The following is a 14,205-nucleotide window of genomic DNA, read 5'->3' as shown; positions in this document are numbered from 1 at the left end:
AGGAAAGTCTTAAGCCTACTCTTAAATGTGGAGATGGTGTCTGCCTCCTGAACCCAAACTGGAACCTGGTTCCACAGGAGAGGAGCTTGATAGCTGAACGCTCTGGCTCCTAGTCTACTTTTGGAGACTCTAGGAACCACAAGTAACCCTGCATTCTGGGAGCGCAGTGCTCTGGTGGGGTAGTAAGGTACTATGAGCTCTTTAAGATAAGATGGTGCCTGACCATTAAGAGCTTTGTAGGTAAGAAGAATGATTTTAAATTCTATTCTGGATTTTACTGGAAGCCAATGCAAAGAAGCTAAAACAGGAGAAATGTGATCTCTTTTCCTGGTTCCTGTCAGAACACGTGCTGCAGCATTCTGGATCAGCTGAAGAGTCTTAATGGACTTTTTCGAGCAGCCTGATAATAAAGAACTGCAGTAATCCAGCCTAGAAGTACAATAACTTTTTTGTTTGCTCAGTTTTGTCTATTTTTCCATCCTGACTGCGAGCTTGAAATTTTGCTAACTGATTCATCAGGTCTGATTGATAGATATATTTGAGTATCGGATGTGAAAACAAATAAACATAAAATAGTTGATATGTTTGTTGTACTTTATCTAAATTAAAGTTGGCATTAGTTGGCTTTAGTCATTTAATGGAAACAAATGCTTATAGTGCTGTCAATGAAAAGAAAACTCATTGAAACAACAAGATTAATATTAGTAAAACAATAAAATATTATCTCATTCAATAAGACTGACATTAGCAAAACAGATAAAGCCTGAACATACAACGAGGCAGGGTTGTGCTGTTTAATTAGATTAAAATGAATTTAATTTAACTAACTAAAGCAAAGCATTTTAACCTAAACAAAAGCAAAATAAATTGTCTTTAAATATTATAATTTTTTATGATGCATGTTTTTGAGTGATATGGGAGGGGGGCTGAATCTTGTATTTAATTTTTTAATTAAAAAAAATGCAAGGTCCTCCCCAGCATTATCAACAATTTCTATGGAAAATAAATCTAACAAAGTAAGGCTGCAAGAAGACGTAAATCAGGATGAGAAAAAGTTAAACACCCCCCATCTCTTCCATAGAAGAGACTCTCTCCCTACATAACCCACTCTTCTAATCATTTTCAGTTCCTTCCAGCCACAGACTGGGGTATCTTTTGTGATCAGTAAAGTCAGCTGCTGTAGATAAGGTTGCACAACCAACATATAGCCCAAAGGGCTGTGTAAACCATTACATCCTTAGTCACTATATATTGCTGTTGTTAATATCTACTTAAAAAATATTGCCAAAACAAATGTTACTGAAAACAAACTCCAGCAATTCTGAAATTACTCCGGAAACCAGATACATTGTTTGGATCTCCACAAAATGCCAAGAAAAATATACTACTTCTGAAAATACTGTACACAAACACACACACACACTTAGTCAATTATATAAAACACCACAAAGTGAAAATGGTCTGCTTAAAAGACAACATTTAGGCAGCAGACAAATTGTCTGAAGTTGGGAAAGAATCTGGTGATGAATCGAGACACAGTGTGGTTTCAATTAGAGCTGCAGTGCCATGGACACAGAAACAGACATACACACATAATGGGGGACTGGGAGGAAAAAGGAAAGCGAAAAGATGGAGAGAGGAAAAGACAGACAGAGGTTTGGACTGGTGTGTGACTGGACTGGTGTGTTCCTCTCTTTTCACCTAATGTGAAACATACGTGTGCTTCATGCTTACGTGTGTTCTTACATGTTGGATGATTTGTCGGTGTGAAAATCTCAACAATGCATTTCCATTTCCAGCCGTAATCTGACACTCTTTAACGTGTGTGTATGTGCGTTTGTGAGTGTGTAATTATTGTCAAATACCGGCACGTATCAACATGCCTTGAACAGCACAAGTGGTCCTAGTCTTAATCTCACACACACATCAAAGCCTATTAATGTCAATGAAGCAGATTTTGTGAGCCAGTACAACACCCAGATAGAGAAACTACACCACAAAATACTCCATGAAAAGAATGAATCTATAGATATTTAGGGAGTGAATAGAATAGATCTGTGTAACGAGTCAATTTGAAAGTCTGAAGTTGTTTAAATGCATGTGATTTCCAATCATAGATGAGAAGATCATCAAATTACACAGCCTACAGTTTACATTCTTTACGCAAACCCACACATGCACAGTCTTCATTGACCAGCCCTCCATGTCCTTCCATGGTTAAGGTTCACTCTAAAGTCTACAGAACATATAAGTGCACATTCCATATTGAACATGTCATTACTCTCCAGGAGTGCCCCCCCCACCCCCCTTCTTCAAGCAACATCTACTTGGATTTCATGTGCATCAGGATCAAACCATCATTCATCATATACTGCTAATAAAAATAAAAGTGACACAATAATCCCTTTACAGCTGAAGTACACATATCAAGAGAGTACCGGGGCTTAATGCAATACTTTGTAATGCATTACCCTGTGTTTGTATATTGAAAACATTTAGACAAAAATGAAGCTCTCCACTAAGGCCTAGGATAACAAAAGATTCTATAATGTTTTGGGGATGATTCCTTCAGGGATTTAATCCATACAGTGTCTTAATGGCACTACACTCAAAATTGTTCCCAGGCTGAAGGGAACCCCTCCACTGTTTTCTGAGTACCATGGGATGAGCCACCTCAAACTCAGCTGCAAACTGCCTCCGTGCACGCTGAAGCTGAAAGGTCAATGAAGCTAGCAGGACTATATCACTGGCAGGAGGCAAAGACACAATCCTGAGGTCACCAAACTGGACCACTCCTGAGCTGCACTTACAAATTCTGTCCATAAAAATCCTAAACTGAATAGGAGACAAGAGACAGCCTTGGCAGAACCCAACTACCACTACTACTACTAATGTACTAATACATGCAAACCAAATATAATATTTGCAAACATATTTCATTCGAAATACTTACTTTTGCTTTAGTCCGTTTTTGGGGGAAATGATTAAACATGGGCATTTTTCTGTTTTCAAAGGACGCCAGTAAAAAAAAAACCCACCCTAAACCACTTCCTCATGGGATCCTGGCTGTCAGAGGTGAGAGGGCATAAATCAGAGCATGCTCCATGTAGGTATGCATGATTGCATACATTTCATGGCATCTGAAAAGTGTTTCCTAAAGTAACACCCCTGTATACACACAGCACAGGAAGCAACCTCTGCAACAATAACCCAAACACTCTTTGTGTGTGTGTGTGTTGCCAGTTCCAAAAAGGAAAAGGTTGTTCCTGTCCTAAACACTCACCACACAGCTCTGAGGAGACAGGAGACAGCTCCTTTGAGACAAAATACAAGTTCCTATAACATAAATCATTAAATATTAAGGTGAAGACATGGTTTAAGGTTAGGCTTAGGCTAAGTCTCCAGGATATGAATGCAAGTCAATGTAATGGCCCCTGAAGTGATGGAACCACAACTATGTGTGTGTGTGTGTGTGTGTGTGTGTGTGTGTGTGTGTGTGTGTGTGTGTGTGTGTGTGTGTGTGTGTGTGTGTGTGCGTGCGTGCGTGTGTGTGTGTGTGCTTACTCAGGCAGGGCTCTCCTGATGATGCTGTGAACTTGTCTGTAGACGTCCAGCTTGGACAGACAGCTACACTGAGTGTGGTTGGCCACACTGATAGTCACTGGCTTGGTGCCCTGGGTGATCGGCACTGTGATTTCAAACAGCTGCAAAAAGAGTAAAACAGAGATGAATCAGACAGAGACAAGGTGAATCAAGAGAAGGTGCAAATAGTTGTCTTTTAGGACTCTACATGGTTACATAAAGCTCCTATAACAATCAAATGCATACAAACATACAAACATCTGCACCTTTAAAATATGATGACATTGTCTACAGTAAAATAAATGACAAATCTAGATAGCAGCTGCAGTATAGTCCTACTGGATATTGTTGCCAAGTTTCTCTGCGAGGATGGCTGCTGACTTTTAAATAAATCCCACATTTATTATATTTATTTATTTATTCACTTCAACGACTGACAGTCCAATACAAGTTTCCATTAAAGGTAATGTGAAACTGCCTCAATGCAATGTTAATAAGTAGCCGAGAGTGTTCTTGTCTTTGTACCAAAGACCAGGGCAAAATAAAAAATAAATAAACTTGACATTAACAAACAGCTAAGAGATTTTTCTTTCTGCTTTGGTGTGTAAGTGTAACACATGTTTAATAACCACTGGAAACTATTTTAAATTGGATGAAAATATTAAATTGTTGCATGGTTAATGTCTGTGAAGATTCTTAGTCATCCAGGTCATAGTTATCCAAGGAAGGTTGAAATCAAGGGCAGCTGGACTTGTTTGAAGATACTTGAATGGTTAATATTTAGATTTTTTCCCCCCCAAGTTATTAACGGCGGCACTACTGACCAAGCACATGAAAACAATGAGAATGGAGAATGTGAAGGATTGCCACTTGAAGAACAATAGCCGGGCTTGGGTTTTCACATGGCACTGATTAAGATACAAAACAGTTATACAGAATAGAGAGCCACTTCATTCTTTCAATTACAGAGTTGAACAGCATGAATAGAAACTAATCAGTCTCAATGACTCCTATTCAAGACCCTTAAAGAGCTTAAACTCTCTCTCTCCCTCTCATCGTAATGAGGATATCATCAAAGCTGACCTCAGTCTTTTTGACCTGGTGAGCGCTCACCATGGTTACAGAACATGCACACATAAAGACAGCTCTCTGGGATCACGGTGACCACCACTGGGTTGAGAATTTAACCTGCTCACACACACTTAAATTTGTGGTGATGTTTTCGCTGTAAAACCCCTCATCCTCGCTGAGTATAACCAAGGCCCTGGTATTTGGAGAGACCCATTTTCTGCAGAGAACAGAACACCTCCACACACACACACACACAGGTGTCTTTTAACAAAATGCTGACAAACTGCAGCGTCGCTGTTATTTTGTCCTCTACAACTGGGCAAAGGAAAAGAAGAGATTGACAAACTTTAAAGTTTATATTAGGAGACTATTGATTCTTCCTGGACGAGACTTTAGTCTGTTGTAGCAACAAACTGTAATACTGCGTGACACAAGAGTGAGGTAGTGGATTACTAAAACTACCCAAGTTACCATCATGGCACTACTCCATTTGAGTCCATTTGAATGCACTGCTGTTAATTAACACCTGATCCCAGGCTGTTCGAGGTGTAGGAGTGCTTTCTGCCTCAACTAGCAAATCACTGAACTGTGTTATGGATTAACTTCCTGTTACGACCCAGCTCGGAACGGGAAAGGGAAGCAACATAAACCAGATGTTTTTGGTATATTAAAGTTATTTATTTTACAGAGAGTTTAACAAAAGGGGTTTTCAACCAACAGAAACAGGCAAGTGGGTGCTGCGTAAACAATTGAAAACAATATAACAAAAGGAGATCTCTAGAAACGAGATTACTAACTAACAGCTAAAACAAAAGCATGAAACAAAAACCCTCTCTGGTTACTTCAAACCAAACACAAAGAGTGCAGCACCCCTAAACCCCTAAAGTGAAACTAACATAAAGAGAAACTACAGGTGTGCAAACTAACCTTGGCCTGGTTTCTGAGGTGAGAACACAGATCACAGGTTAAGCCCACCACTAATACTTCAAGTTGGGGAAAACAAACACAAGGATAATCTACTAATTGGCTACAATGCTAACACAAACAATTCCACTCAAACACAGTTATCATAATCACACAAGTGGCAATGAGGCAAGCTGATCAGGGGCGAGTTCAGCGCAGACAAAACCTATCAAAACCTTTTTCTCAAAGGAAACGGTGGTCCCCTGAACACCCTGTTTTGTACGCATGCGCTGCATTTTTCAGCCTTTTTAACACCGTTGGGTTTACAAAGTTTACACAGCTGATTGGGTAACACCTGAGACACGCCAACCAAACAGGAGCAAACATGCCTCGAAGCCCGTTGCAGAACGTTGCGCAACGTTTCAGGGAAACATGCCGTTCAATCTGAAAACGTTGCAAACCGGTGCAAAACGTTTTGACATTGAACTCGCCCCAGGTGAGCTCCTTGGAACAGGCAGGATGGCACCCTATTTGAAGTGGGAGCGGTCTTGCTGGCAGCTACGGGATTGGAGGAAGCGGTGGAGCACTGCTCCAATCAGCATCAACGACAGGCAGCTTCTGGATTGGAGGAAGTGGAGGAGTGCCACTCCAATCGGCATCCTTGGACGACAAATAGGATATAGGCGGGGATGGAAGTGGCCAGTCCAATCTTCAGCAACGAGCCACACAGCCTGATTAGCATATCACTACAAATGACTGTTAAACACATACAAACTGCAGCAGCCATAATACTTCTGCAAGAAATATGGCTACATGTAAGGAAATGATAGTTAAATAATGTTGTTGGCTCCACAGAAACATTGGAGAATGTAACTGACTTGTATTAACAATACCAAAAAACAAACACTTTTGATTAAACTTTCCTTTCTCTCAGTCCTCAGGACACGGTTATTAAGAAAGGTGACCATACAGCATCATACGTACTTATCCAGACAGCTTATATTTATGTAAAATGACTCTTTCAAGTCACAAGAATGCATAATCCAGTCTTGAATCAGCGGAGCAACACTATATTTCCATTTAAAGACAACAGTGAAAGTCATTTAGAGACGCGTATTATATTGTTGTAGGCACTCCTCAATACAGAAGTATGTCATTTAATAGGTTGGCCACCGTTATTGGTTATCCAAAAGACAGCCAAAAATGTATCTGGTAGCTCTGTGGCGATGAACACCTTTAAAAAAACCAGTTGCCTCTACTGCAGTGGTCAGTAGGAAATGACAAATCAGTTTTAGCGGCTATACATTTCATTTTATTTCTTCTGTATATTGCAGTCTTTGAGAAGAACACTGAACCAAGTATACTGCATTCTAACTAACTGTTTCAAACCCTTAGTGAAACAGCCCGTTAAAGTTGGTCTGCTCCTTTCTGGTAACGGAAGACTGTATAAGGAGCCAATAGTGCTGAATCTACTGTAATGGGAATTCCAAACATATTGCATGTAACCCTGGACTCAGGGAGACTCATCTGTGATGTGGCTCTGAATCTGTGTAAACGTAACAGTCAAAATATCCCTGTTCTCTGTGTTATCCAGACTTCAGGGACAATGTGTCTCTGTGGGATGATATGATTGACCCTAAAGCTGGATAAATAACAGGCTCACGGTGCTCTCCTCACTCATTCGAGCATACATGTACACGGCTTATGTGTGTTGCTATGAGTCCTTCTGCAGAAGACTTGAATAAAATTCACAGAAAGACAAGTGTTTGCCTGAGCTGTTTGTTTGAAAACTCGAATTGCCATCACACTACACAGAGCAAAACAACTACTTCCGAGTTCATTGTGCCAAGCTGAAGCTTTGTCTTGGAGTTTGTATTGGTATGCGGCCAGTTTTGCTAATCTTTTCTTCTCCTCCCTATTTTGCTTAGGTAGAGGTAAATCATTTGTTGTCATTGATTCTGTTATATTTGTTAGTTTTGTTACCTTCCTAGTTTAATGGTAAGTAACTTGTTGTCATTTATTTTTTTTAGATTTGTTACCTTCCAAGTAAGATTTGTTTTGTTTCCTGTGTAAAAATGTGGTTTCATAAAGTGCCAAATTGTAAAGGGCTTATCCGCTGAGGAGAATTATTGTGCTCACTAAAATTATACATGAAAATTATTGCCTGATGGCTAAATGAATGGTTAAATGGTCTTCATTCACCATTCATTGTCTGGGTACCATGCAGATCCACAGAAAATGTCTTGCCAACGAAATATCTCGACGCATAGCTGGAAGAACCTTACCATGGTAATGGTTGAAAGATCAACCATTACCATGGTAAGGTCAAATGTAAATACACACAGAAAACAATGACAAAACCATAACACATTTGGCACAATAACCTATAGAAGAGAAAGAAGGAATAAACAAAAGCATCTGCATGGTGAAAATTCAATACAGCGCAGGTGTTGAACTAAACCCTTTTATGCTGAGAACCACCAGACATACACAAACGCTTAAATATACTTACAGTCAGTCAAATAGTAAATTACACAGTTTAGCACAACTTCTATTACCTGCTAAGTGTCAAAACCTCCCAACACCTGCCAGCTGCTTCAAAGCATTGCCAAAGCAAATCAGCAAAAATAACACTCAGGATGATGAAACAAACCCCACAAGGCTGTTAAAAGAAACAACCCACATCTGACTGATCACCTTTCCATACATCCATTTTGAGACAAATTTGAAATCACTTTTAAAAAAGTCATTAGAATTCAGTGGAAGTGTAAATTGTCTATCTAGTTCATAATTTGAATGACGTTATATGTGGCCTATGTAAATCTCCAAACTCTGGCCAGTAGTCTGACATTATAGCCAAAAACAGCAGTTAGGAAAAACTAGAGGAGTGAAAGAATGTCTTGTGAAACCTTAAAAAACACTGTGGCTCAACACCCACAGTCTTGTTACTGCTGCCAGGCAAAAGCCTCTCAGCTTAAACATCTGTTCTTCGTACCTCAACTAAAGGGTGGCATGCCTTATGAAGTTTCGAGATTCTGTGGTCCAAGAACCATTCAAACACCACTGTCCAATTTTCAAATTAGACGAAATTAGCATTTAGGCTGCCTTTTTAGTCTGTTTTTTAACTGAATTTTCTTTGGAAGATATTCTCTTTTCCAACAACAATGGTGTGTTTTTTCTGTGGAGAAAACACAATACAAAAGCATCTTCCAACAACTTAACCATCTAAATCTGATTGTACAGTGCTTACACTCTTAGCTCCTCAACAGTCAGTCCCCACAGTCAAAAGACTGTGTATAGCGCTTTTCTCGAACTAACAGTCGCTTTACAGAGCAGATAAAGAAGCATGACAACAAACGGCTACGGATAGGCAGAGGTGAAGAGATGGGTCTTAAGGAAAGGCCCTGGAAAAGGCTCTGTCCCCAAAACTTCGGAGCTTGGACTTGGGGACGCAGAGGAGACCAGCTGAGGTGGATCTGAGGGACCGTGAGGGTTGGTAGGGGGAGAGGAGGACAGTGAGGTATGAAGGGGCCAGGTGGTGAATGGCTTTGTAGGTAAGGACCAGGATTTTGTATGTAATCCAGTAAGAGATGGGAAGCCAGTGTAGTTGTTTTAGGACTGGAGTGATGTGGTGCCAGGATATGGAGCGGGTGATGAGTCGTGCGGCTGAGTTCTGGACCAGTTGGAGTTTTTTTATGTAGGTTGAGCTGATACCAAGGAGTAGTGAGTTGCAGTAGTCCAGCCGTGAGGAGATGAAGGCGTGAATGATGATGGGGTAGATGATGAAGAGAAGGGGGCCGAGGACGGAGCCTTGGGGAACGCCTTGGGTGACTGTGACTGTAGCAGAGGTGTGGTTATGAAGAGAGATGAAGTGGGATCTGTTGGAAAGGTAGGAACGGAGCCAGGTGAGTGCAGTACCTTCGATACCAAGGTCTTTGAGTCTGGTGAGCAGGATGTTATGGCCCACAGTATCGAAGGCTGCACTCAGGTCGAGAAGAATAAGGATGTTAAGGTGTCAGCGGAAGTGAGGAGGTCGTTGAAGACTTTGAGGAGAGCAGTTTCTGTGCTGTGGAGGGGGCGAAAACCAGATTGGAAAGGTTCAAATTGGTTATTGGCATGAAGATGAGAGTGTAATTGTGAGGCGACTATACGTTCAAGGGTTTTAGACAGAAAGGGGAGGTTGGATATTGGGCGGTAGTTATTAAGGGAAGACGGCTCCAGACCAGGTTTTTTAAGGACTGGGGTGACAGCAGCAGTTTTTGAAAGCAGAGGGGACAGTTCCAAGGGACAGTGGAGGAGGAGGAGGGAGATCAGGTGGGATAGGGGGATAGAGATTGATAAATAGTGTTGATTTTATCAGCGAAAAAGTGAAGGAATGAGTTGCAGAGATCCGGAGTAGAGGTTATTTTTGTCAAATAAGCTGACAAAAACACAACCAAAATCTTACATGGCAAGTTAGCACAGTTAGTACTTAGAATTGTGTTTGTGTTCACACAAGAGTCAAATATTCACTCTCCTTTCAGCTCTGTTTGGGTCCCTACCAACTTCTGGGAACAATAGGAAGCTCTTTAGCTGCTACGGTTTTTCATTTTCTTTACTAGCTAATTTCTAACTTTGTCTGTCATATGTTGCTGTAGGTATCATGCAATGTGTTCATCAGAGCTTTGTTTGATAGAAATAGCTCCCTACACCAGCGGGAAAAGAATAATTTGATTCACTGTTAATGTCAACCAGGGGCGGACTGACACAATAATTGAGGCCGGGAATTTGACTCGACCCCAGGTTTTGTTGATGTAACAGGTACCAAACCGGGTATAGTCTTTGCCATATTCATATATTGACTTTTGGGACTGATCATTAAAGTAGCCTATGTGAACACTGAGTTTTCAAGGTGTTCTATGGCTGTGGGTGCACCCTCAAAAACTCCAGAGAAATAGACTAGGCTAGCTACACTAATCACATACAAATGTACAATTCTAGACACAGAAAATAAGCCTGATGTCAGCTGTTGATTAACACAGGTTTAATGTGTCAGTAAGCTTCACTCAGCTCAGTGCATGCCAAAGCATTTTATAGATCCTCTTCTCTCTCACATACGCACAAAAATGCACAGGACACAGCCACATTCTGTGGACTTCCTGCTCTGATTGAAATCAGTTTAAAGATCTAACAAAAAGCCCAGACTGCCACTGCCAGTTCATTACGTTAACACTTATGGGAAATGAATAAAGCAGCTGAGCTGAAAAATAAGCTATCACACACTACACGAGCCAGTCCATTAACAGCAACCTGGAAACAAACACACCTGCTGAAAGAATTTACCCTCTGTTTCAATGCACAGCTGAATGCTGATAAGGAATATGTAAAAACATTTTCATCAGATGCAAGTCAAGTTACCCATTGTTTAGCCCCACCGTCCTAGTTACTGTTTCTACACCTCCCAAGCTTTCCATTCCCATCTGTTAATCTAAACTGATGAATCTAGCAGATTTCATGAATGTAGCTAGCTAATATAAGATAATGCTTAACTTCATGAGACTAATCAAAGAGAAAGGGGTCTTTAATGTGTGCATTTACTTAATGGCTGCGTACATGATATCAGGCTAAAAGACTAGATACAACTACATTTCTCAGGCATAATATCCGCATCGTCCGCAAGTTGTTGATCAATGTGAAGGACTTGTATAACATTACAAGGGAGCACTATTGTTTGTGTATTTCAGTCAAGAGCTTGTTAGCCCCATAGCATGGTATTAAATTTAAAATGTAAAGACAATCAAATGTAGTTAAAAAGTTACAAAATCATAATCCTTGAATAGTTTGGAGGCTTATTACTGAAAATATATAAAGGCGTTAGATTTGGACTATGCTTTATTGTTTGTATTTTCAAACAGTATGCTTCACTTTTACAAGAAAAAAATGATTTGAGGATATGAGGAACAAGGGGGATTAAATTGCCCCCGGCACATAGGCCTATGACAGAAATACCCTCATTAATGTCAGAAAAGGAAACCTAGGGATTGGATTAAGAACAAGTGGACCTTGAGGGGACAACAGCCCACTGCAGCTTTCAACCACTAAGCCAGCTGGACCCAACACCACTGCAAGTGGAAGAGAAGGACAAGAGCCTGGTTAAGAGCTAAACTAATGTCACTGCCCACTTTGATTTCAACCCAGGGTGATATTCAGATCCTCTAGCAACTACAGAAAGCAATTTAAGATTAACACAGTTTCTATTGCAAATCAATACGTGTGTTGGTGACAGATGCACAGTCCCATGAAAAAAACATAGATGAATTAAAACTTATCTCTTCACTAACAATTCGCTCTGGACCTTCCATTCCTGCCAATCCTCTCCCACTGTCTCCACCCAAAACCAGGTCAACGACTATGCACACATCATCGTCTGCACAAAGTGCAGAGCAGCGTACAGCAGAGCAGAGACCATCAAGTCAACCAGGTGAAGTGAAGATATCTACAATATAACTCAAGATGACAACAACTACGCTCGTTACTGTAAGTAAGTGCACTGATCCCTAATCTAAATTATGTTGTATATTTAAAATGTTAAATTCTAATACTGTTTTTAATTTCTTATGTTTTAAAATAATACCTAAAAAAATTAATTATTTAGTAATAAAAAAATAAAAAAGACAGATAAGAGTATCAATAAAGAACCAAACAGCTACGGCCCTGCTGTATACAAAAGCATATTGATATTGTTTTCTTTATGCACATTAACAGTGTGACCAAATGTTACACCATACATCATCTTTAAACAGGTAATAGGAGACATTTTGTATTTTCTCTTTCATTTTGTTTCACTCTTTCTTCATGTCTACATGCCCGCACAAGTCTTCATTAAACACTGAGCTAGAAGGTCCTCTCTTCCTGATTCGGAGTTTGGCTGTTAAGAGGTGCCATTAGGAGGACAGTACAGTTATGTATTATTCCTGATCTTACCCTGTAAATATGTCAGCCTGGCCACGAAATTACCAAAAGTGTGTTTGGCATGCCTCCGACACACTGGGCAGGGCGTAGCTGACAGTGCCGCATTAGAGAAGACGTCATGTAATATTATCAGCCCTTTCCATCACACACTGTGTAGAGTGCAGGTAAACATTTTGATGCAAGGGTGACACAGACAGCTGTGCTCAGAGGGAATCTCTTTAACGTTGTATTGAGGCATTTGTACTTAATGTTTTTGCACTTAGCTCCTCATCCAGCTGCAAGACGACGTCATTCTGGGCGATCTTCAGGAAGTGTTTATAGAAAACTTGTTCTCTGATATCTACAACATCCAAGATTCTGTGAAACACGGCTCCGGGTCAGCAGCACTAACTGGACACCAGAGTAAACATTAGCATCTCATCCAAGACATCAACACCAAACTACTGCTGGTATGCCTAAGCTATTTTGTCCAAGACGTCGTCAGCTTCTGTTGGAGGTTTGTGCTCTATTGAGTGACTTATAGTTTTCATAACAGAGCTGTTGAATCATGAAGCAAATGTTTATGCCCTGGGTGTCAGGTCTCTCATCTGCTTGATCATTACTCCCATTAACACCATTTCCATCTGTTTCTTTAGTATTTATACAAAATATAGACAGTTCATCAAACTGGAGTGCTATGGCCGCAGCTTCATATTAGGTTATTCTCTTGGCAGAAATGTATCAGTTCAAAAACCTCTTTCTGGATGATTGGGGTCAGATGTTTTCTGTTACCCTTAGCAAGCTTATATTTAGTTTAAAAATCAATTCAAATGATTTAAAAACATAATTTTTCATCTCACAGTGTAAATGTTTTCATGAGGATTAGGTTTAATGAAAATCCTTCTTTGGAAACAGTGTTTGCATATAAGAAACATAATCTGCCTCAAAAGCATTATAATTGGCTCAGTTGCTGTGAATCAACCCTTTGACTAGACAGCCTCTCTGCCTGAGCTACACTCTGCTTCTGTTTTTAATATACGCTTGCTACTTTCTTCTGTTACCAGGACTTTATTCAGGACTTCATTCAGTAAGGATGTGGGGCTGCCTGAATATGTGCTCAACAAAAACACGTCTCATCACCATGCATCATAACGTTCATAGAAATCACTTTTTTTGGATTGGATCTGTTCCAACAATTATCACACATTCACGTGTGGACCACATAACACTTCCTCTTTAACTATTCCTAGCCACTCTGGGTGAGTTTCTAACACCATGCAGGAAATGAAATACAAAGGTGTCTTCTTTGTCTATAGTTTGGAAATACAGATTAGAAAACAAACGTCTGGATCTGCATTGCATTTACATTTTAAGCCACGTGAGCTGGGGGGCTGTCGGTTCACCACTTTGTATGTCATCATTATTGGATGGTTGGTCCGTGGAATTCTGGCAGAAGGATGAAACTTTTGAAATGGATACTATTGTGTAAAATAAATATTACTGAGTATTATAGGCCAATAACAATTAATATAAGTAAATATTATATGAGTTAATTTGCAAAACAGATGAATGAACACTTCCCCTGAAGAGCGCAATAAAAAACATAATTTAAGATAATTTGCAGCACACACAAAAATAACCATGATTTAGGATGATAAACACAAACAGATATATCAAATATGATTCACAGTTTAATCAGGAATCACATTAATTAATACT

General features: G+C 40.0%; 1 protein-coding gene across 1 annotated transcript in view; it reads right to left on the bottom strand.

The window, feature by feature from the left end:
• vegfc (vascular endothelial growth factor c) overlaps nt 1-14,205 on the bottom strand; it is a 77,417-nt gene that overhangs the window by 19,691 nt on the left and 43,521 nt on the right. The window contains exon 4 of the mRNA XM_046048366.1: nt 3,565-3,704. Within this exon, the coding sequence (XP_045904322.1) occupies nt 3,565-3,704 (140 nt within the window). The remainder of the gene's footprint in view (nt 1-3,564; nt 3,705-14,205) is intronic.

The sequence above is a fragment of the Micropterus dolomieu genome, linkage group LG04, assembly GCF_021292245.1.
Source record: "Micropterus dolomieu isolate WLL.071019.BEF.003 ecotype Adirondacks linkage group LG04, ASM2129224v1, whole genome shotgun sequence".
In the NCBI taxonomy this organism is placed as follows: domain Eukaryota; kingdom Metazoa; phylum Chordata; class Actinopteri; order Centrarchiformes; family Centrarchidae; genus Micropterus; species Micropterus dolomieu.
Note: the sequence above shows the minus strand (reverse complement) of the source record. Positions and strands in the feature narration are given on the sequence as shown.